The 24895-nt window shown below is 50.3% G+C and overlaps 1 protein-coding gene across 3 annotated transcripts in view; it reads left to right on the top strand.

Annotated features, from left to right (window-relative positions):
- The first annotated feature begins 2348 nt into the window (after positions 1-2348).
- The window catches only part of TRIB3 (tribbles pseudokinase 3), a 28020-nt gene continuing 5473 nt past the window's right edge, over positions 2349-24895 (top strand). Inside the window, exons 1-2 of one of the 3 annotated variants that reach the window (XM_063147422.1) lie at positions 2349-2564; positions 21980-22264. In XM_063147422.1, coding sequence (XP_063003492.1) covers positions 21980-22264 — 285 coding nt within the window. In that variant the 5' untranslated portion in view covers positions 2349-2564. Of the gene's footprint in view, positions 2565-6933; positions 6960-16169; positions 16360-21979; positions 22265-24895 lie in introns of those variants that run through there. The other 2 variants (XM_063147423.1, XM_063147421.1) reach the window with 2 other exon arrangements.

Here is a 24895-nt window from a genome sequence, read left to right as displayed (position 1 = left end):
TTGGGTAAACAACCATTTAAATCAGATATTAATAGATACAAAAGCATTTTTAAAAGAGAGAGAGAGAGAGAGAATGCTAGCAGCACAGCCCTATGCATGTTTACATGGAAGTAAGTCCTACTATGTTCAATAGGTCTTACTACCTATTAAATTTGTTTAGAATTGCAGCCCTAACACTCTCATACACCCACACACCAGTCATATTAATCCCAAGATTCCACATGCTGCAACCCACTACATTTATGAAGATCCAAGGATCTTAAGCCAGGTCTTTCCACTCTGACATTCACCTGGTTCGTATGATCGAAACAACCCACATTGGCTTGTTGTGAACCATGGCCTGTTCCGGGCAAAATTTGCATAATCACTGCCTGGGTGCAGCTTGCTGTGTCATCCAAAAAACTCTCAAATAAATAACCCGTGGGCTTAAACAATGAGCCTCGTGTGGCGCATTGTGGTAAAGCAGCAGTTTCTACATCTGAAACTCTCCCCACGGCCTGAGTTCGATCCCAGCGGAAGCTGGTTTCAGGCAGCTGGCTCTGGTCAACTCAGCCTTCCATCCTCCCGAGGTCGGTAAAATGAGTACCCAGTTAGCTGGGGGAAAGGGAATAACGGCCGGGGAAGGCAACGGCAAACCACCCCGCCATAAGGCCTGCCAAGAAAACGTCAGCGAAAGATGGCGTCCCCCAAGGGTCAGTAATGACTCAGTGCTTGCACGAGAGGGGGAAGGGCTTAAACAATCCTCCAACAACCCATGGGCTGCTGTAGGGTTATTTGAGGGTTGTTTAATCCTCCAACAAGCCAAGCTGCCCTGATTCGGATGACATGCCAGGCGGTGCCACGGTTCACAACAAAGCACAATGCCTTGTTTAAGCCACCATGGTTGGTTTTGATCGTGTGAAGTGTCCATTACACAAGAAGCAGAACAGCCAAATTGCTAACATATCGCCCCGCCCCACCTGCTCTTGGCTATGGTGTTATAAGAGTATCTTATGGTAGGGTGACCATATGAAAAGGAGGACAGGGCTCCCGCATCTTTAAAAGTTGTATTGAAAAGAGAATTTCAGCAGGTGTTATTTGTATATATGGGGAACCTGGGGAAATTCCCTCTTCATCACACCAGTTAAAGCTGCAGGTGCCCTGCCCTCTTTTAAATCTGGTCACTCTAGTATAGCTCCTGCAGCTTTACCTGTTGTGTTGAAGAGGGAATTTCACCAGGTTCTCCATATATACAAATGACACCTGCTGAAATCCCCTTTTCTATGCAACTGTTAAAGATGCAGCAGCCCAGCCCTCCTTTCCATATGGTCACCCTACTGTTAGTGCCAGTAACTAAGTCTTGGGGAAGAATTTCAATGCTTTAGAATAGAGGCAGGACACTTAAAGCTGAGTTGCCACCAAAAGATTGGCAGATGGGGAAAGGGGGTGGGGGCAAGACTGGGCAAGATGGACCCCTGGCTTGGCTCAGGCTCAGGCGTCTTCCTATTCACATAGGGAAGGGGCGCAGAAGGTCTAGCCGGCCAGTGAGATACGGCCCACCAAGACTTTTCTGGCAATCTACCAGATTCCCCACCTGCACCTGCCGCAATGGCGGCGCTGTGCTGGCAAGGGAAACCCCTTCCCAGATGAGCAGAAAACATCACAAGAAGCGAACTGACAACTCGCTGCCCTTTCATGGTGCCCCCGAAGCGGCAACCAGAGGCAGCCCACCTGTGTGATGTCAGGGCTGCCCTGCCAACAGGCGCTGGGTTGATTCCGCTCCTCATTCCTCCCCTGCTGCCACTGCTGTTCAGGGTCCTGGCTGTCCTCCACAGAGCCACAAGGGTTCTTGGTGGGCGAGTTCAGAGCCTGGCCCTCCTCTGCCTGGAGCAAACGGCAAGCAATGGGTGCAGCCTGCGGAGGCAGGTGGCTCCGCTGTCCGTGGGGCGGTGAATCCGGTCCGGGTTTCAGTCAGAACTCTAAGGGAGCTCTCCAAACTTGGAGAGCTCCCTTAGAGTTCTGACTGAAACCCGGACCGGATTCACCGCCCCACGGACAGCGGAGCCACCTGCCTCCGCTGGGTGAAGCCCCTGTCCCTGGTGCCCACACATAACAGTGCCTGAGGCAGGCCAGAAGCTCTGGTGGACGGCAGCCCACCCCCTCCTAGTCCCGTGGCATCTGCACTCCCTGGGATGTTTGTGAGAGCAATCTTTACTCCTTACATAAGCACTCCTGATGCAACTCGCATTCCTCTGGCAACGATCCGGGCTTACTGCTGTTCCGGGAAAAGGAGGGCTGAGAAGTCAGTGCCCAGACTTTTAAAGGGCAGCAGTTGAGGCCAGAAAGGAGCACAGGGTGGCAGCCAGGGAGAAGCCAGACCTGAGCCTTCTTCAGAAGCTTTTTCATAGGTGATATGGCTGAAGAAGACACACACACCCTCAAGGTGGACCTGGAGAACAGCTGCCTGTCGCTGTAGACGCTTTAGCCAGGCTGGGCTAAATAGGAACGGAGCTTCTCGATAAACAGCACTTTGGCCTCTATTTGAACGGCTGACCTGCCCACTTCCAGTTCAAAGGCAAAGAACCGTAAGATCAACCCACAGTGAGCAGCTGAACAGGAAACTGAATATTTATTTTATTTATTTAAAACATTTATATCCCGCCTTGTATCAATAAGATCAGTAAGCAGGCGCAGGAGTTCACCTCATCACAGTTGCGTGCGCCACGCTGAGATGTACCATATTTCGGTGTAAAGTATGATTTCCAAATTTGCATATACCGCATTTCTTCGATTCTAAGATGCACCTTCCCCCCCCTCGTATAAACATCTCTAAAAAAGGGGTGTGTCTTAGAATCGCTGGTGCGTTTATTATTTCTTAGAATCAAAGCTTTTTTTCCTGTTGGTGGTACTGAAATTAATGTGCGTCTTACAATCGATGGCATTTTAGAATCGAAGAAATACAGTATATACACACTAATTTAGGGTGACCATATGAAAAGGAGGACTGGGCTCCTGTATCTTTAACAGTTTTATTGAAAAAGAAATTTCAGCAGGTGTCATTTGTATATATGGGGAACCTGGTGAAATTTCCGCTTCATCGCAACAGTTAAAGCTGCAGGTGCCCTGCCCTCTTTTAAATCTGGTCACTCTAGTATAGCTCCTGCAGCTTTAACTGTTGTGATGAAGAGGGAATTTCACCAGGTTCCCCATATGTACAAACGACACCTGCTAAAATTTCCTTTTCTATGCAACTGTTAAAGATACAGGAGCCCTGTCCTCCTTTTCATATGGTCACCCTACATTAATTAGCACATGTAAATATTATGCAAATCAGTGCCCTCTTTCCTGTGAGAGCAATTAGGTGGGTGATCACATGGGAGAGGGCCTTCCTTCGCTTTTGGAACAAACTCCCATCAGAGGTCCAGCGTGCAGGATCCTTGCAGGCTTTTAAGAAGGCTTTGAAAACATTTTATTTTCCCGTGGCCTTCTCAGGATGTGTACTGATATCGCTACTATTGTCATGGTTGTTCTTGCTGGTTTTATTGTTGGCTTTTATTGTTTTTAATTGCTGTTTTATTGTTTTTACGTTTCAATCGCTTTTAATATTTTAACTTTTTTTTAATGTAGAATCATAGAATCATAGACTAGAATCATAGAATAGCAGAGTTGGAAGGGGCCTACAAGGCCATCTAGTCCAACCCCCTGCTCATTGCAGGAATCCACCCTAAAGCATCTCTGACAGATGGTTGTCCAGCTGCCTTTTGAAGACCTCTAGTGTGGGAGAGCCCACCACCTCCCTAGGTAACTGATTCCATTGTCGTACTGCTCTAACAGTCAGAAAGTTTTTCCTGATGTCCAGCTGGAATCTCGCTTCCTTTAACTTGAGCCCATTATTCCGTGTCCTGCACTCTGGGAGGATCGAGAAGAGATCCTGGCCCTCCTCTGTGTGACAGCCTTTTAAGTCTTTGAAGAGTGCTCTCATGTCTCCCCTCAATCTTCTCTTCTCCAGGCTAAACCTGCCCAGTTCTTTCAGTCTCTCCTCATAGGGCTTTGTTTCCAGACTCCTGATCATCCTGGTTGCCCTCCTCTGAACATATTTATTGTTGTAAGCTGCCTTGTGAGGGCTTCTGCCTTGAAGGACAGCTAAGAAATGTTTTAAATAAAATTAAATAAAATGAATGAATGGTTGAATCTTTCTGGCCATGCACAAGTGCCCCCCCTCCTTGTCTCCTGCTGGAGGGTGGCCTTTCTGAAGACCCTGAAATCCAATTCTCAGGTGTCAGCAGCCATCCCTGCTACCAAAGCCCTCGGGCCTGCAACCCATCCCTGCTCCCAGCAGTGAGACGAGAGCAGAGTGTGTTGGCAGCCAGCTGGGAGATCAGCTGTCTCCACCCTTCCTTTTCCTTCACGGGGTTATTGGCCAGGATGTCCAAACAGAAGCCACAAAGCAGGAGTCAGGATGCAGGAAGGGCTTAGGGTTCATCCTTCAGCCCGTCCTGCAGCTCAAAGGCTCCAGTGAACTCAACCAACTCACCAGTGAGGAGGCTGCTCTCTGGCCCTCTGCCCAAATCCCTGTTCTGCCTTGCCTCCTTCGCTGCTTGGGATGGGTTATTTATTTATTTAAAATATTTCTTGGCCACTTTTCAGGGTAGAAGGCCTCCCAAGGTGACCCTGCTGCTTAGGGTGACCCTATGGAAAGGAGGACAGGGCTCCTGAATCTTTAACAGTTGCATAGAAAAGGGAATTTCAGCAGGTGTCGTCGTTATGCATGCAGCACCTTGTGAAATTCCTTCTTCATCACAACAGTTAAAGCTGCAGGAACTATACTAGCGTGACCAGGTGCAAAAGAGGGCAGGGCTCCTGCAGCTTTAACTGTGGTGATGAAGAGGGAATTTCACCAGTGCATACAAACAACAGCTGCTGAAATCCCCCTTTCAACACAACTGTTACAGATAGAATCATAGAATCATAGAAGAGCAGAGTTGGAAGGGGCCTACAAGGCCATCGAGTCCAACCCTCTGCTCAATGCAGGAATCCACCCTAAAGCATCCCTGACAGATGGTTGTCCAGCTGCCTCTTGAATGCCTCTAGTGTGGGAGAGCCCACAATCTCCCTAGGTAACTGATTCCATTGTCGTACTGCTCTAACAGTCAGGAAGTTTTTCCTGATGTCCAGCCGGAATCTGGCTTCCTTTAACTTGAGCCCGTTATTCCGTGTCCTGCACTCTGGGAGGATTGAGAAGAGATCCTCTCCCTCGTCTGTGTGACAACTTTTTAAGTATTTGAAGAGTGCTACATGTCTCTCCTCCATCGTCTCCTCTCCAGGCTAAACATGCCCAGTTCTTTCAGTCTCTCTTCATAGGGCTTTGTTTTCAGATCCCTGATCATCCTGGTTGCCCTCCTCTGAACCCACTCCAGCTTGTCTACGTCCTTCTTGAATTGTGGAACCCAGGACTGGACGCAATACTCTAGATGAGGCCTAACCAGGGCCAAATAGAGAGGAACCAGGACCTCCCGTGATTTGGAAGCTATACTTCTATTAATGCAGCCCGAAATAGCATTTGCCTTTCTTGCAGCCATATCGCACTGTTGGCTCCTATTCAGCTTGCGATATACAACAATTCTAAGATCCTTCTCATTTGTAGTATTGCTGAGCCAAGTATCCCCCATCTTGTAACTGTGCCTTTGGTTTCTATTTCCTAAATGTAGAACTTGGCATTTATCCCTATTCAATTTCATTCTGTTGTTTTCAGCCCAGCACTCCAGCCTATCAAGATAATTTTGAAGTTTGTTTCTGTCTTCCAGGGTATTCGCTATCCCACCCAATTTTGTGTCATCTGCAAATTTGATAAGTGTTCCCTGCACCTCCTCATCCAAATCACTAATAAAAATGTTGAAGAGCCCTGGGCCCAGGACTGAGCCCTGCGGTACCCCACTCGTTGCCTCTCCCCAGTTTGAGAAGGTTCCATTGATAAGTACTCTTTGAGTACGATTCTGTAGCCAACTGTGAATCCACCTAATAGTTGTTCCATCTAGCCCACTTTTAGCTAGTTTGCTCATCAGAATATCATGGGGCACTTTGTCAAAAGCTTTGCTGAAGTCAAGATATATGACGTCCACAGCATTCCCACAGTCCACAAGGGAGGTTACCCGATCAAAAAATGAGATCAAATTAGTCTGACAGGATTTGCTCCTGACAAATCCAAGTTGGCTTCTAGTAATCACTGCTGGATTGTTGATCTACAATACCCTTCGACAGATGCAAGACCTGACTCCCAGAATGCACTGCTTCTGCAGGTAGGATTTGTTCACGGGCCTGTGGGAGAGAGGATGTTGCAGATGATGGATCTGGACTGAGGCCATATCGGCACCCGTGAGCATTAAGCCCTTTTAACGCTCCTCGCCCATTCAGCCTCTCAGGGTATAGATTTTTGACACCTTGGCAACATGATGACATAAGAGCTTGAGTGGCAACAACGGAAGGGATTTTTTTCCATAAGCACTTCTGGGAAAGAGAACTGAGGAGTTACGTAAGGTTACCTGGTGAAAGCGGAAGCCTGCAGCCGGGAGAGCACAACCACAGAATCCAGCGTGGCGTTATTCCAAAGCAGGGTGGGGAGGCAAGCTGTGGCGGAGAGAGAGAGATTGCCTCTTGGGCGCTTCACGCTGATTAATCTGTAATGCTGGCTTGTTATTGATTAATGAACGATACTGAACCCGGTTGTTGGAGGTCAAGATCAAAACCGCGTGTGCTCAGAGCAGGAAAAGCACAGTGTGCAAGTTACAGTGAAGCGGATTTCAGCTAAACATTAGGAGAAACTTCCAAACCGTGAGGGCTGTTTGGCAGCGAAACAGGGCACCTCGAGAGGTGCGGGGGCTTTTCTTCGCTGGAGGAATTTCATCAGAGGCTGCATCCTGCCGCAACCTGCATTGCAGAGCCCGCATTGAGCAGCGGCTTGGACCAAATGAACTCATAAGAACGTAAGAACTGCCGTGTTGCGTCAGACTGAGGGTCAAGGAAGTCCAGCATCCTGGTCACGCAGTGGCCAGCCCGCTGTCGACCAGGGACCCACAAGCAGGACATGGTGCAACAGCACCCTCCCGCCCATGTTCCCCAGCAACCGGTGTACACAGGCTTACTGCCTCGAATACTGGAGATAGCACACAACCATTTTTGTGAACCGCCCAGAGAGCTTAAGCTATTGGGCGGTATAAAAATGTAATAAATAAATAAATAAACCATCAAGGCTAGTAACTATTGATAGCCTTTGCCTCCAGGAAGATTGAGGGGAGACATGAGAGCACTCTTCAAAATTCTGAAAAGGTTTTCACACAGAGGAGGGCCAGGATCTCTTCTCGATCCTCCCAGAGTGCAGGACACGGAATAACGGGCTCAAGTTAAAGGAAGCCAGATTCCAGCTGGACATCAGGAAAAACTTCCTGACTGTTAGAGCAGTACGACAATGGAACCAGTTACCAAGGGAGGTGCTGGGATCTCCCGCACTAGAGGCCTTCAAGAGGCAGCTGGACAACCACCTGCCAGGGATGCTTTAGGGTGGATTCCTGCCTTGAGCAGGGGGTTGGACTCGATGGCCTTGTAGGCCCCTTCCAACTCTGCTGTTCTATGATTCTATGAAATCTATTCACTGGGATTTTTCCATGTTCAAGACAGATGTATCGGGGAAGCTTGTTAATAATTGCCAAGCTGCCACTAAACAAACAAACAAATAAAAGCAAACTTTTTCTGGTGTAAAGGCGGTCTTCAGTCTGCAGTGTGTGTGTGTGTGTTGTCGTACTCATGTCCAGCCCGTGGGCAGCTGGTTAGCCAACGTATGAACAAAATTCTGGACCAGCTGGACCCTTGGTATGATCCAGCAGGGCTCTTCTTGTATCCTTATATTCTTAAGACAAGTGTCTGACATTCACCAGGCTGCAAGAGCAATGGAAAGATGAAGTGTGCCTCTGTTCTTATTATTCTTAAAAGGCATTTGAGGAACACTGAGCTAACCAAAGCATTTTGGCAAAGGACGAGAACTCAGCTTGAGGCTTTTGCAAGCTAATGAACACCTTGCAACAGGAAGCAAGTTCATTGAGCTTTATTACACAGGTTGCCTGGTGCGACAAGAACCGCCGTGTGAGCCAGTGTGGCGTAGTGGCTGAAGTGTTGGACTGGGAGTCCGGAGATCTGGGTTCTAGTCTCCCCACTCAGCCGTGGAGACCCACTGGGTGACTTTGGTCCAATCACAGACTCTCAGCCCAACCTACCTCACAGGGTTGTTGTGGTGAGGATAAAATGGAGAGAAGGAGGATTATATACACTGCCTTGAGTGCCTTGGAGGAAGAAAGGTGGGATATAAATGGAATAAATAAATAATAGATAACATTATACTGGGTCAGAGTTCATTGGTCCGTGTAGGCACGTAATGCTCTGATTAATAGTGGATCTAGGACAGCTTTTCCCAACCTGTTGTCCTCATAGGGCCATACGAAGTTGCTGCCTTATACTGAGTCAGACCATGGGTCCGCCTAACCCAGTATTGTTGACATTGACTGGCAGCCATGGCTCTCCAAGATTTCAGGGAGGTGTTTTTGTTAGTTTATTTTCACAGGAGATTGAATCTGCAACCTTGTGCATGCAAGGCAAGGGTTCTATCACTGAATCATAGAACAGCAGAGTTGGAAGGGACCTACAAGGCCATCGAGTCCAACCCCCTGTCAAATGCAGGAATACACCCTAAGACATCCCTGACAGATGGTTGTCCAGCTGCCTCTTGAAGGCCTCTAGTGTGGGAGAGCCCACCACCTCCCTAGGTAACTGGTTCCATTGTCGTACTTCTCTAACAGTCAGGAAGTTTTTCATGATGTCAAGCTGGAATCTGGCTTCCTTTAACTTGAGCCCATTATTCTGTGTCCTGCACTCTGGGAGGATCGAGAAGAGATCCTGGCCCTCCTCTGTGTGACAACCTTTCAAGTATTTGAAGAGTGCTCTCGCATCTCCCCTCCATCTTCTCTTCTCCAGGCTAAACCTGCCCAGTTCTTTCAGTGTCTCTTCATAGGGCTTTGTTTCCAGACCCCTGATCATCCTCGTTGCCCTCTTCTGAACACGCTCCAGCTTGTCTGCATCCTTCTTGAATTGTGGAGCCCAGAACTTGACGCGATACTCTAGATGAGGGAGAGGCAGTGCTTCCTTTTCCTGTTCAGATGGTAAACGGGCAGGGGAAACCATCTGTTTCCAGAAACAGCTGCTTGGGAAGGATCATCCCCTCTCCACCCTCCTGCTGCCACACAGCTGGATGTGTGCATTTTGCCAAGAGCTTTGTTCCAGATACCAGGCTGCAGAAGGGCAAGGCTCAGCAGGTGACCTCAGCACCACCACAACCCGCCTTTTCCTCAGGCACACCGCTGTGCTTCCTGCCTAGCTGGCTGCAGCCTCAGTATCCCGTCCTCCGCCCTGCCACGGCTCTCCACCCAGCCGTGCAGCAACCGGGCCATTTAGACCCCCGGTCTTCACAGCACACAGCTCACCTGTCCCTTCTCCACCCCTTCATGCTTTGCAGCTGCTTCTACAATCCCGATTTATTTATTTATTTATTAGCGACAACAAAAACAATAGCACCTTGTTTGCTAAAATTGGTTTTAAAAAATTAAATATATAATATTATCGTTTCAAACTCAGTGAAATCAAAGCACCATCCTGACTAAAGGAACAAAATGGGGTCTGCTTCTGCTGCCCATGTTCAACTGGGTCTGGATGGGGTTGCACGCCCCGTGAAAGAGCAGGTTCGTAGCTTGGGGGTTCTCCTAGAACCATCTTTGTCACTTGAGGCTCAGGTGGCCTCGGTGGCACGGAGTGCCTTCTACCAACTCCGGTTGGTGGCCCAGCTACGCCCCTATCCGGACAGGGATAACCTGGCTTCAGTTGTCCATACTCCTCCGGTAACCTCCAAATTAGATTACTGCAATGCCCTCTACATGGGGCAGCCTTTGAAGACGGTCCGGAAGCTGCAGCTTGTAAAAAATGCGGCGGCCAGATTGATAGCTGGTGCAGGGAGGTCTCAGCATATAACACTGATTCTGGCCCGCTTACATTGGCTGCCTATATGTTTCCGAGCCCAATTCAAGGTGCTGGTTTTAACCTATAAAGCCCTACATGGCTTGGGACCACAATACTTGACAGAACGCCTCTCCCAACATGAACCTACCCGTACACTGCGCTCAACATCTAAGGTCCTCCTCCGAGTGCCTACTCCGAGGGAAGCTCAGAGGATGGCAACAAGGGAGAGGGCCTTTTCGGTGGTGGCCCCCCCGACCGTGGAATGATCTCCCCGATGAGGCTCGCCTGGCGCCAACATTGTTATCTTTCAGGCGCCAGGTCAAGACTTTCCTCTTCTCCCAGGCATTTAATGGCATTGAACGCTAAGTTTGTTTTTTAATGGACCCCAGAATTGTTGTTTTAAATGGATGCTGCTGTTTTTATACTGTTGTTTTTATGTCTCTGATGGTTTTTAAATTTTGTATACTTTTAATGTTTACTGGTTTTTAGCTTTTGTGAACCGCCCAGAGAGCTTCGGCTATGGGGCGGTATATAAATGTAATGAAATCAAATAAATTAATAATAAATTTACTGGGAGATAAACTCCACTTTATTGCAGCAAAGGAGAATATTTAGAGAGGGACCGTAGCTCAGTGGTAGAGCCCCTGCCTGGCAGGCAGAAGGTCTCAGGTTCGATCCCCGGCACCTCCAGGTAGGGCTGGGAAAACTCCTACCTGAAACCTTGGAGAGTCACTACTGCCAGTCAGTGTTGACAATAGCAGGCTAGATAGGACCCAGAGTCTGACTCAATATACGGCAGCAGAAATAATAAATATAATCAGTAACTATGTCCACGCCCAAACAGTTGTCCTGAGTAATGTCCCCCCCCCCCCCCAATGACTCTGCTGGCCTTAATGCTGACACAGGGACTGTTGCCACTGGTGCAATCACTTGCCACTCTTTGGGGGGCCCAGGGCCCTTGCTGCACCGCAGTCTCTATCTTGCCCTGGCTGGCTGGGGGCCAGACATGCACGCAAAGACCCCCACTCTCCCCTCCCTGCCCATTGAGATCTAGGGCTTGCTGGCATGTGTGTGTGGAGGTATGCTTTGAGGTGGATTCCTGCACTGAGCAGGGGGTTGGACTCGATGGCCTCATAGGCCCCTTCCAACTCTACTATTCTATGATTCTATGAGGCGAAAGCCTTCTCTGTCCCCGAGTCAGGGCCACTGAGATGGCTGTTCCTCTCTTGCTACTGGCAGGAAAACAGGGATCATGGAATCCTAGTAGAGTTGGCAGGGGCCTCTAAGGCCATCGAGTGCAACCCCCTGCTCAGTGCAGGAATCCACCTTAAAGCATCCTCGACATCCACCTGCCTCTTGAATGCCTCTAGGGTGGGAGAGCCCACAACCTCCCTAGGTAACTGGTTCCATTGTCGTACTGCTCTAACAGTCAGGAAGTTTTTCCTGATGTCCAGCTGGAATCTGGCTTCCTTTAACTTGAGCCCGTTATTCCGTGTCCTGCACTCTGGGAGGATGGAGAAGAGATCCTGGCCCTCCTCTGTGTGACAACCTTTCAAGTATTTGAAGAGTGCTCTCATGTCTCCCCTCCATTTCTCTTCTCCAGGCTAAACATGCCCAGTTCTTTCAGTCTCTCTTCATATGGTTTTGTTTCCAGGTCCCTGACCATCCTGGTTGCCCTCCTCTGAACAACTATAGCTAATGTTAAAAGCCTCATCCACCCTTTCTTGTCCCTCCCCTGTTCCAGTTCTGGAGCCCCAGCTGGAAGGAATACTTTGAAGTCGCAGATGTGATTTCGCAATCCAATTCTGAAAGGTCAGAGTCTCCCAGGCAAGAGACCTGCAACCTGTCAGGCCATTACGAAACTCACTGCAAGAGTGCCTTGGGTGACTCAGCAGGAGGAAGGCAACCGTCTCCTGGGTTAGGGACTCGAATCCCCAGCAGGCTGCAAAGGCAGAAATTGAGAAAAACAGGAGAGAGGGAGCGAGAGGCATGGCGCCATGGCAGCCTTCCCCAAACCACTGCCCTCCAGATGTGTTGGACTACAAACTCCATCATCCCCAGCCAGCATGGCATCAGGTTGCTGAAGGCTGGGCGGGAGGGGATGGTGTTGGTGGAAGATACTGAGACGGGATGCGGGGCAACGGAAGCCACAAAGAGTGCAGTTGTAATTTCCCTTCGCAAAGTTTGCAAGTCGCAGCTGCAATAAAAGGTTGCAGTATGGGAGCAGTCTTGTTCAAGATTCTGGTTTTGAGGTACTCTATTCCATTTCCCCTCCCTCGTTTTCCATTGAGCTTTTTTTATGGGGGGGAGGTCTTCCCCCCTTTGGATTCCCCACCCCCGTAGGATGTCTCCCCTTAAGTATTTCTGCAAACAAAAAACCACATCTCCCAAAGGGGTTCAGCAAAATGATAATTCCATACTCTGTGCCATTGGCGGCAGGTGCAGCAGGTAAAGGAAAACACGGCACAGTCCCTTCCCTTAGCCTACATACAAATTAAAAGTCAAAGGAGACGTGTTTCAGGGATGCTGGAGGCAAGGAGAGCGTTGTTGTCAATTAGTTAGAGTTGGTGGAATTGAACATCCTCTGGCTGGTGATGTGAGGCAGAGCCAGTGGAGGCTGGGGGCTCTGAGGTCAGTAGGGCAGTGAATCCGCTCCGGGTTTTAGTCAGAACTCTAAAGGAGCTATTCAACCTTGGAGAGCTCCTTTGGAGTTCTGACTGAAACCCGGAGCGGATTCACCGCCCTACTGACATGGGATCCACTGGCCAGAATTATACTCTTCCCTTCCAGGGCAATTCACAACTGGCAGCTGCTAGGACGGAAGGCAGTTTCCTGCAGCATCTCATTCTCCTGCTGACGGCTGAGGTCCTCTTCCTGGTGTTCTTCCAGGTGGAGAGCAGGTGCCCAGTCGCCCTGTGGCTGGTGCGTATCCCAGCTATCATCTGTAGCTCTGTGGCGACCGCCCACTGGAGCAGAGCTCTTCTGGGGTGGTGGTAGGAGGAGAAATGCAAAATTTGAGGATACAGCTCCTCTGGGAGGGAAAGGGAAAGGATGTACCAGCACATTCAGTCGGTGCTTGCAGGAACATCAGAAGAGCCCTAATGCTGGACCAGACCAAGGGTCCATCTGGTCCAGCACTCTGTTCACACAGGGGCCAACCAGCCATCGGCCGGGGACCAACAAGGCAGGACATGGTGCAACAGCACCCTCCCACCCATATTCCCCAGCAACTGGTGCACACAGGCTTACTGCCTCGGATACTGGAGAGAGCACCCAACCATCAGGTCTAGTAGCCATTGGGAGTCTTCGCCTCCAGGAATTGATCCAACCTCCTTTTAAAGCCATCCAAACTGGTGGCCATCTCTACATCTTGTGGCAGTGAGTTCCATAAGTTAACTTTGCGCTCTGTGAAGAAGTTCTTTTGTGCTTTTTATACTGTATTTTGTATTTGTGTTTTTAACTTGTTGGTTGTTTTATTATGGTTTTAATTTTTGTGAACTTCCCAGAGAGCTTTGGCTATGGGGCGGTATAAAAATGTAATACATAAATAAATAAATAAAATATGTTGATGGACTTGATTAAAACTGATTTGGTTTGTTAATGAAGAGGCCTTTAACCAGGTGACAGGAAGCCAGATTCCGGCTGGACATCAGGAAAAATTTCCTGACTGTTAGAGCAGTACAACAATGGAACCAGTGACCTAGGGAGGTTGTGGGCTCTCCCACACTAGAGGCCTTTAAGAGGCAGCTGGACAACACCTGTCAGGTATGCTTTTAGGTAGATTCCTGCATTGAGCAGAGGGTTGGACTCGATGGCCTTATAGGCTCCTTCCAACTCTACTATTCTATGATTCTATGATCTCTTCTCTTTCCTCCCAGAGTGCAGGACATGGACTAATGGGCTCAAATTCCTGGAAGCCAGATTCCGGCTGGACATCAGGAAAAACTTCCTGACTGTTAGAGCAGTATGGCAATGGAACGTTAGCTAGGGAGGTTGTGGGCTCTCCCACACTAGAGGCCTTAAAGAGGCAGCTGGACAACACCTGTCAGGTATGCTTTTAGGTGGATTCCTGCATTGAGCAGGGGGTTGGACTCGATGGCCTTATAGGCCCCTTCCAACTCGACTATTCTATGATTTCCCACTATTAGAATGTATGCCTATGTGGCAAGGTGTTTTACTCTGTACAGCACCATGTACACTGATGGTGCTATATATATAAATAAATAAATAAATAAATAAATAATATTAATAAGCTTCCTGGGATGTCCCCTGGTTCTCCATCAGTCTCTTTTTTTAAAATATTTTTTTAAACATCCAAACAATACAACAATACAATATGAAACAATGCCCCATAATACACAATAATATAAAGTAATTTAATAACATATGTTCTAACTTAATTCCATTTAACATAACATAATTAACATAAGTGTGCTTGCTCCAACCCCGGGATCTTATTCATATTTCCAAAATCTCATTACTTCCTCTGGAGGTGTTTTCCCTCTCCCCTTTAATAGTACAAATTCTAAAAACTGTTTCCATATTCCTTCAAAATCATTTGTTTTTATCATTCCTCTTCTAACTTTCATGTTCTCCACCATCAGTCTCAATCCTCATCCTTCCCCAGACAGGCAGGGAATCGCCTCGCCCTGAGAAAGGGATTCTGGGGCTAAGCTAGGGTGACCATATGAAAAGGAGGACAGGGCTCCTGTATCTTTAACAGTTGTATTGAAAAGGGAATTTCAGTAGGGGTCATTTGAATATATGGAGAACCTGGTGAAATTTCCTCTTCATCACACTAGTTAAAGCTGCAGGAGCCATACTAGAGTGACCAGATTTAAAAGAGGGCAGGGCTCTTGCAGCTTTCACTGTTGTAATGAAGAGGGAACTTCACCAGGTTCTCTCTATATACAAATGACACCTGCTGAAATTTCCTTTTCAATACAAAAGTAGGGTGACCCTATGAAAAGGAGGACAGGGCTCCTGTATCTTTAACAGTTGCATAGAAAAGGGAATTTCAGCAGGTGTCATTTGTATATATGGAGAACCTGGTGAAATTCCCTCTTCATCCCAACAGTTAAAGCTGCCCTCTTGTAAATCTGGTCCTTCTAGTATAGCTCCTGCAGCTTTCACTGTTGTGATGAAGAGGAAATTTCACCAGGTTCTCTCTCTATACAAATGACACCTGCTGAAATTTCCTTTTCAATACAATTGTTAAAGTAGTGTGACCCTATGAAAAGGAGGACAGGGCTCCTGTACCTTTAACAGTTGCATAGAAAAGGGAATTTCAGCGGGTGTCATTTGTATGCATGCAGCACCTGGTGAAGTTCCCTCTTCATCACAGCAGTAAAAGTGCAGGAGCTATACTAGAGTGGCCAGATTTAAAAGAGGGCAGGGCTCCTGCAGCTTTCACTGTGGTGATGAAGAGGGAATTTCACCAGGTTCCCCATATATACAAATGACTCCTGCTGAAATTCCCTTTTCTATGCAACTGTTAAAGATACAGGAGCCCTGTCCACCTTTTCACAGGGTCACCCTAGCTAAGCAGGGCGCGCGTGCGGCGGCGCCCCAGCACCTCTCTTCCCAGACCCCCCCCCTCCACTTTCCGGCGGCCCTGGCGCAATCCGGCTGCAATCGGAGCTGAGCCGGCGCGTGCACGCGCTGGGCCGGCGGTAGGGAGGCGCGGCGCGCGTCCTCGTGGCCGGGGAGGAGCCGCGCGGGGAGGGGGGGCGGCGGGGGCGCCTGGTGCAATCCGCGCTCGCCGCCGCATCAGCCGTCCGGGCGCCGCGAGGCGGAGCGAGAGCCGCGCAGGGCGGCGCTGCTGCTGCTGCTGCTGCTGCCTGCCCGCGCGCCCGCCCGCCGGCCCGCCTTCCGGGAGGAGGTGGCTCCGCGGCCGCCGCCGGAGTTACATCATCCCCCGACGGCGCGGGCAGGAGGCGCCTCGGTCGCCCAGGCGCGCCGGAGCTCAGACAAAGCCAGGCGCTCAGCCCAGGGGGCGGCTGCTCGGCCGGGGGACCCTCGAGCGCGCGGGATGGAGAGTCGCTGCTGCGCCTGAAACCGCCTCCCCCCCCCCAGCAGCCTTCCCGGGTGGGATCCATCCTTTGAGCTGCCCTCCACCCCCACCCCCCACCCGCACAACGCCCCCCCCCCCCAACCTGGGATCCAGGATCGAGCAGCCACCAGGAATTTCCGTTGCAGGATCGCTCCCTCCGGGCCAGGAAGAAGGGGCTCCCGAGTTGCGGGGAGAGAAGGAAAAAGAAGGACATCCCCCCCCCCCGCCCCACTTCCTCGCTGCGGAGAACGCCGTCGGGGGCTCCCCAGCCAGAGGTACGGGAGGGCGGTTTCAGCTACCTGGGAAAGATGGAACTGGCTTGGGGGGGGGGGGGCGAGGCGAGGCGCGGAGGGCTTTTGGGGGGGGCGAGGCGGACACCACAGCGACCTCGGGGAGTGGAGGCGTTTTGAGTAGGCGCTGTGTGGCTCACCTGGGGGGCGGTGACCCCCCCAAACCTGCTTTCAGCACCTGGAAGCAACAGCGAACCCTCCCTCTAATCCTCACCCCCCCCCCCCGCACCATGTCTTCCTATGATCTCGAATCGGCTCAAGGGCTGAGGCCGCAGAACACCTGAAAGTGACGCAAGACTTTTGGCGGAAAATCTTTTCCCCCTCTGTCCATGCTCAGAGGCACTCTCGCCCTTTAAAGCTGCTTTACCATAGTGCCCAGTAACCTCCCCCCTCCCAACCTACACACACACACACACACACACACACAGAGAAACAGTGTGCTACCCTGGTTTTTATTTTGTGTTCATTCTGCTTTTAAACTCGAACGGTTTAATGCTGTAGTCAGTCCTGTCTTATTTGAAGGTTGCAGGGGTTCTGGGCGGGTTGGAGCCCCCGCACCTATGAGGAATGAGGCACAGATTGTGCACTGTGGGGGGTGGGCTGAGGATGAGGAGGGCCCCTTCCATTTTGGGGAGCTGGGCTTCATTGGTAAAAAGAGAACGTTGCCATGGACCCAGCATCGCCTTGCATTCATGGCTGCTCATGAGAAATCCCCGTGGAGATCCCTCCCCCCCCCCCCCCCGTGCCCAGATGTTAGGGTCTGGCTGTGATGTGGAAACTCACACCTGCTTTCCCATCCCCCACCTCTGCCCCGTGTAACGAACTGTAGCCAAACTCATCTGGTTCCCGATTCCTCATTCCTGGATCCCTGATATGTGCTAATGCAGCCATCCCTGGCCTGCCCCCCCTCCAGATGTGTTGTCTGGGAACGATGGGGGTTGTAGTCCAACACGTTTGGTGGGTGCTGGGTGTGTGGGAAGGCTGAGCCCTCTCTTGGGGCATAGCTCTCAGCCTCCTGATTTGTCAGATGAGGAATCAAAGACATCCAAGAGCTGATGAATGACAGGCACATCGATCACTCAGTATGGCATCACTGAATGACTACCCGGTGAATGTGTCAACTTCCTCCATTGAAAACAATTGCGGCTGGGCCTGAGGTGAGGTGAGGTGATTCGGAAGTTCTGCTTGGCCCAGCCGACCTGGGGACGGTTGCTTCACGGAGGCTAATTGTCACCCAGCAAGGGCGTGCTTGCTCGGGGACTGAAAGGGTGAGAATGGCCTTGCCATTCTGGGACCTTGCTGAACTGAGAGCTGTCCAGATTTTCAGTGCCTAATGAAGCAGAAGGAGTGTGCGCCGTTTTAAAGCAGCCTTGCAAATTGAGTCTCCCAAAGTCATGGGCCAAGGAAATCTCTTTACTAGCAAACCAGTGTTAGTCATTTATGGCCTGCGGAGAATCTTCGAGCCTGGAGAAGAGAAGATTGAGGGGAGACATGAGAGCACTCTTCAAATATTTGAAAGGTTGTCACACAGAGGAGGGCCAGGATCTCTTCTCGATCCTCCCAGAGTGCAGGACACAGAATAACGGGCTCAAGTTAAAGGAAGCCAGATTCTGGCTGGACATCAGGAAAAACTTCCTGACTGTTAGAGCAGTACGACAATGGAACTAGTGACCTAGGGAGGTTGTGGGCTCTCCCACACTCGAGGCCTTCAAGAGGCAGCTGGACAACCCTCTGTCAGGGATGCTTTAGGGTGGATTCCTGCATTGAGCAGGGGGTTGGACTCGATGGCCTTGTAGGCCCCTTCTGACTCTGCTATTCTATGATTCTATGAATCTGAAAGGAAAAGAGAAAGAAACTCTTGTGCCAGTGTTGTGAGTTAAACAAGAGTGTTTCTCTTTCTCTGGTCGCCTGGGGGCGATTCTGGACTTGCTACAAGTGACCAAGCAAGTGGTTGTTTGTAAGCCTGTTTTCAAGGCGATGGCCACTATGTGGACCCCAGGCACAGATAGCGTTCCATGACCTCCATTTGGAGCCTGTAATATCTAAATTGACCTTGAAGGTCAGCTTATGCAGAGCTTTGGGACGGTGTGAAATTGGGCTGGGTCGTCTATGTAAGAACTGTCACATCTGTCACTAGGAAAAGGAGCTGAGGAATGACACTCCCTGTCCCATTTTGACAGGTACCATGATTGTCTTTAGTAGGAATCAGAGGACGTAACTCCTTACAGGAGTGTTGTACGATTTAATGAGATGAGAAGTACAAAATGCCCTGAGCACTTGGGAAAATCTGCCTTGAGTGCCATTTTCTTGGTAGAAAGGCGGGGTGCAAATCAAATAGGCAATAAATAAGGTGGGTCATAAACGCCAAGTTTTTGTTACTATTTTTAAACGTAGATTTAAATCAAGGTTGTCATTAATTACTGGGGAGAAGTTCCAGAGATTGAGAGTAAAATCAGGATTACCACTACCTCATTCTCCCCTTTCATAGCCAGGGGTTAGCGTGAGGTTGTAAGCAGGATTTTTGAGCACAGGATTGTGTGTACGTGTGCGTGTGTATTAACGCACAGCTCTGGAGCTGAGCAAATTAGTAATATAAGTCTGAGTTAGTCATAAAGAGAGGGACTTTGAGCATGCACAGAGTATTTTTTTCAGCCTCATTGAATAGCCACAACATTTCCCCAGAATTCCAGGCCTGGGAACGTAGGGACAATGACCCAGAGTCAGCCTGGCTCTCGGCCACCTGGCCCAGCATGTTGAGAAGGTCTCGGGCAGCCTTGCTCTCTGCTTGCATCATCCATCTTCCTATCCCTGCTGGTGACTGTAAGGGAAAGACTGCAATCACAGGAGACTCCCGCCCTGGAGTTTGGCCTGCACCACAAGCCCTTTGGCATCGCTCTGGAAGGCTGAGGCTGGTGGGCCCTGGCTGCCTTTGGAGCAGAGGGGGTCCTAGGCTCTCCCTGGAGGATCTAGGACCGTCCTTCGGTTGTTTTCAATGCGGCCAACCTCAGTATTTCATGGCAATGCGTGTTTCCTTGTCGTTGGGGAAAAGGCCGCCTCTGTAGCAGCGGCAACAGCAGCATAGAACATAGAATCGCAGAGTTGGAAGGGGCCTATGAGGCCATCGAGTCCAACCCCCTGCTCAATGCAGGAATCTATTTTAAAGCATCCCTGACAGGTGGCTGTCCAGCTGCGTCTTGAATGCCTCTAGTGTGGGAGAGCCCACGACCTCCCTAGGGAATTGGTTCCATTGCCGTACTGCTCTAACAGGACATTTTTCCTGAGGTCTAGCTTGAATCTGGCTTCCTGTAACTGGAGCCCTTTATTCCCTGTCCTGCCCTCTGGGAGGATCGAGAAGAGATCCTGGACCTCCTCTGTGTGACAACCTTTCAAGTACTTGAAGAGTGCTCTCATGTCTCCCCTCAATCTTCTCTTCTCCGGGGTAGATTGAGGAGAGACATGATAGCACTCTTCAAATCCTTGAAAGGTTGTCACACAGAGGAGGGCCAGGATCTCTTCTCGATCCTCCCAGAGGGCAGGACACGGTGTGCATCTCCTGCGTTAGATGGGATCCGGAGAGCATTTTGCCCACTTGCTGAGAACTTCTCCAGCTTAGAGCAGCCTTCTTCTATCAGGTGTCCTCAAGATGTGATGGACTACAACTCGCAGTCCCCCCCCCCCAAGCACTATAGTAGTGATCTCAGGGGCGTCAGGTTGGGGAAGGCAGGCTAAACACACACACACACACACACACACACACACACACTTGTTCTCTCTAGCGCCCAGGTCAACAACCAGGGACCTAGACAACGATCCCTTTGTTATCTGCTCGGAAGCCGTGTTCCATTGCTATTGCTCAGTGAGTGATTCAGGCCTTTGACACGCACTCTTTGGACCCAGGCTCTGTCTTGCTGACAACTGGGATTAAATGGGGCAGGGTGGAGCATGGGATGGCTTTGCTGTCTCTTCCCCAGTGATCTGTGGGTGGACCACTGGTCAGATCCCACATGGCATCCGTTGCTTCACATGAGGCATGAGAAGGAACGCATTGCCCTGGCAGAACTCTTTCCTTCACCTCCATAATCCCAGCCAGATGTGCTGGACTGCAACTCCCATAATCCCCATAGACAGCATAATCCCCCCCAGCCAGATTCCTGGGCCGGGGGATTATGGGAGTTGCAGGCCACCACACCCGGCGGGCTCTGCACCAGGTTGCAGCCCAACGCATGTAAAGTGCGCAAGTTTGGGGGAAGGCTGCCCTGTGATACTGTGATGTGGCTCTGTGTGTGTGTGTGTATTCCATGATCCTGGACTGCAGAAAAGGCTCAGGATCTGGTCCTTGTTGGAAAACTCTGCATCCGGGGAGTCCTGGCCCCCTGGCTCCTTCCCATGCTGAACAGAAGCTATGTGCCTTGGCTGCATGCTTCCATGTTCCATTGACCGGAGACCCCAAGCGTTCAGGCGCACGAGATGGTGAAGCAGAGAAGCGCTTTCTCGTTGGCTCTGCAAAGGCAGAAAACCCTTGGAGGAGCTTCCACGGCGCGGTTCTCTTCTTCTGGTCCCTCCTTTTTGGTGGGGGCTGGGAGCCAGCTGTTTTCTGGGGTAGAGCTGCAGAAGCGGGGTTGCTCCCCCTCTCCCACGACCCGCCATGGCCGTTTTGCAGGGATGTTGTGGTTTCACATGGATGCTTTTGATTGCATGGAATTGTTCTCTGCGTGAGTTCTAAGGGATCGCAGTATTTAATGTAGCATTCCTGCATTGAGCAGGGGGTTGGACTCGATGGCCTTTTAGGCCCCTTCCAACTCTGCTATTCTATTCTATGATTCTATGTCACCTTCTTGGGCATCTTTTGGGTAGTTTGGAACAATGTGGGCTGGTGGCTCCGATGTCCATGAGGTGGTGAATCCGCTTCGGTTTTCAGTCAGAACTCTAAGGGATCTCTCCAAACCTTTAGAGTTCTGACTGAAACCCAGAGCAGCTTCACCGCCCCACTGACCTCGGAGCCACCAGCCTCCACTGGTCAGGTGGAATACTGCGCTTTGCACCTTTAGAGTTCTGACAGGTTGTGATTGAAACCCGGAGCAGATGCACAGCTCACTGACCTCGGAGGCACCAGCCGCCACTGGTTTGTAAATATTAAAACGTCCAGTCTTTTAATCTTTGGAAACCACCCAGGGAGCTTCGGCTACGGAGCGGTATATAAATTCAATAAATAATAATAATAATAACTAATTAAAATAAGGGATAGGGTGCATTTTCGAGTGTTTCAAGCAGAGGCTAGATGGCCACCTATGAAGAATCCTGCAGCAACAGATATCCTGCATTGGCGGCAGGGGGGTTAGACTAGATGACCTCTGAGGTCCCTTCTAACTCTAATTCGATGTTTGGACCTTGGGATGACCAGAAGGAGAGAGAGGCGGCCTGCCAGTTTCCGTGTCTCCATCCTCAGTTTCTAGAGATGGCATATCGCTGATTACCAGACGCTGAGGACTAGTAACCGGGCAAGGGATTAGGATGTTGCCGTCTTGCTGGCCTTGGTTGTGCCCCTTTACTGCTCGGCTCCTGCCTCCATTGGGAGTTCAGCCTTTGCTCTCCTTTCTTTCTGCAGATGAGCGTGCTTCCTCCGGAGAGTCTTGCGGTGGCCGCCCCGCGGAACAAGCGGCTGGACTTTGACGATGCATCCGAGGCTGACATCCCAGAAGCCAAGCGACCCCGTCTTGGCCTGCTCCCAGGGCTGGCCCCCTGCCTCCAACCCCTAGCTCACTGCCCACCTGCTCCAGACCAGGAGTCCAAAGTTTCCCAGATCGGCCCATACGTCCTTCTAGAGGCCACTGACGGGGGCCGCTGCTACAGGGCTGTGAACAGGCACACCGAGGCGGAATACACCTGCAAGGTAGGCGCTCCTAGAGAAAAATTCCCTGACCGACTTCCCAGGAATAGAGGCTGCATTTTAAAACGCACTTCTTAAAAAGGCGGGACAGGCAATAAATTAGTTTCTTCCATCCCATTGTTTTCCAAACTTATTCTCTGAACCTGCTTTCAAATACAGTTTAGCTATGTGGGTCTGTTGCAGAAAAGAGCAACAAGGAGCCATGTGGCACCTTCGGAGCGAACAACTTTATGATCATAGAATCATAGAATAGCAGAGTTGGAAGGGGCCTACAAGGCCATCGAGTCCAACCCCCTGCTCAATGCAGGAATCCACCCTAAAGCATCCCTGACAGATGGTTGTCCAGCTGCCTCTCCTGAAGGCCTCTAGTGTGGGAGAGCCCACAACCTCCCTAGGTAACTGATTCCATTGTCGTACTGCTCTAACAGTCAGGCAGTTTTTCCTGATGTCCAGCTGGAATCTGGCTTCCTTTAACTTGATCCCGTTATTCCGTGTCCTGCACTCTGGGAGGATCGAGAAGAGATCCTGGCCCTCCTCTGTATGACAACCTTTTAAGTATTTGAAGAGTGACACAAGCTTTTTGTAGACTACAATCCACTTCATCAGAGCCAACGAAAGCTTATGCCATCATAAAGCCGCTAGTCCTTAAGATACCGCAAGAGCCTTGGTTGTCTTCTTCTGACGCCATCCTTGCCAGGGCTTGTGCTGTCATGTTCCTGCCTGTTCCCCCTGGCATTCACACGTGCTGGCAAGCTGACACGAGACACTCACATCGGTGAGACTTCTTTATTGAAAAAATCACACAGTAGATGGGTTTAATGGTCACACAGTCGCCAAAACATACATAAAACTGAACGATGGTTAGAAAACTTTAGGCTCCTTTTCTGATACGATCCTTAAGACAAACACTCGGAGGGTGGGGGTGTTTAGGGCACGCCACCATCCGATTTGAGCTTCGCCAGACGCTGCATATGCTGGCACCTTAAGGGACCTGGCCAATTGCCTAAAACTAAATCTTTGGGAAGGGTTGCTCTGAGCTGCCAGAGCTGGGCAGAGAAGATCCCGGGAGCAGGGAGGGATGACCCCTCCCTTTCCCTGGGATATTGTCCTACCCTTTCAGCCCGCTTTTTCCACGGTCTCGGGCTGATCCTGAGACTGCGGAACATGTTGGTGGGCGTCGCGGTTTGTCCCGGCTCCTCGCAGTTACTCGCGAGGAGCTGGGAACTGTGCACAGGGCGCAGAGTTCCACAGGAGCTCTGCACCCATTGAGTGTGTGTGTGTGAGCACGGAAAATTATTTTAAATAAAAAAACACTGACCTTTTGCGCATGAGTGTATGAGCGCTCGTGCGCTCTTTTCCTTTAACAAAAAGCCCCACACAAAATGGTGGGTGTGACATCCTCTCCCTTCGAGGTCGTCGCACGTCACGTGTAAACAGATGGGGAGATCTCGCAATAAAAATATCGCGAGATCCTCACCCCTCCATCACGCTAGACCTGTAGGTCTAGCTGAGGCCTCAGCCTGCCACAACTGAGCTGACTCTGGTTACCATGACTTTAGGGAAGGTTAAACTTCAGGCCCAGGATTCCCATCCTTCTGCTTAGGACTGGCAACTCATAGAATCAGAATCATAGAATAGCAGAGCCGGAAGGGGCCTATACAAGGCCATCGAGTCCAACCCCCTGCTCATCCACCCTAAAGCATCCCTGACAGAGGGTTGTCCAGCTGCCTCTTGAAGGCCTCTAGTGTGGGAGAGCCCACAACCTCCCTAGGGAACTGATTCCACCGTCGAACTGCTCTAACAGTCAGGCAGTTTTTCCTGATGTCCAGCTGGAATCTGGCTTCCTTTAACTTGAGCCCGTTATTCCGTGTCCTGCACTCTGGGAGGATCGAGAAGAGATCCTGGCCCTCCTCTGTGTGACAACCTTTTAAGTCTTTGAAGAGTGCTCTCATGTCTCCCCTCCATCTTCTCTTCTCCAGGCTAAACATGCCCAGTTCCTTCAGTCTCTCTTCATAGGGCTTTGTTTCCAGACCCCTGATCATCCTGGTTGCCCTCCTCTGAACCCGCTCCAGCTTGTCTGCATCCTTCTTGAATTGTGGAGCCCAGAACTGGACGCAATACTCTAGATGAGGCAGCTATACTTCTATTAATGCAGCCCAAAATAGCATTGGCCTTTCTTGCAGCCATATTGCACTGTTGGCTCATATTCAGCTTACCACCTGAGTCTGGCCACACACGCAATCCACAGCGAATGCAAGTCCACGTCTATGAAAAGCCTCGCAGTACTTTTCATGGCACATTTCTTAGACAGCCGAAGTCCAAATGCTACGCCAAGTAGCCCACTGCTGACACCTGCAGGCTGAATGTGGGGTTTCATTTCCCAAAGGCGCTCCCCTTCCATGCAAGCGAATAACAGCTGGGGGAGGCACCCTTCCCGTTTTAAACCCAAAGACGTTTGCCTCTTATAATGTGAAAGAGATCAGTATTACGTGCTCTCGGGAGCGCTTGTGTTTCTGTGTGAGTTCGGATCGGAAGGAGGCAAACCCAGAACAGAAACTTATGCAGAGATGCAGCAAGCAGACGCTTCTTTCGGTGGGTACTTTGAGCTCACCAGAGACTTTAATTTTTAAAAAC

This window comes from Elgaria multicarinata, chromosome 1, assembly GCF_023053635.1.
Source record: "Elgaria multicarinata webbii isolate HBS135686 ecotype San Diego chromosome 1, rElgMul1.1.pri, whole genome shotgun sequence".
Taxonomy (NCBI): Eukaryota; Metazoa; Chordata; class Lepidosauria; order Squamata; family Anguidae; genus Elgaria; species Elgaria multicarinata.
This window is presented reverse-complemented; position numbering and strand designations above follow the sequence as displayed.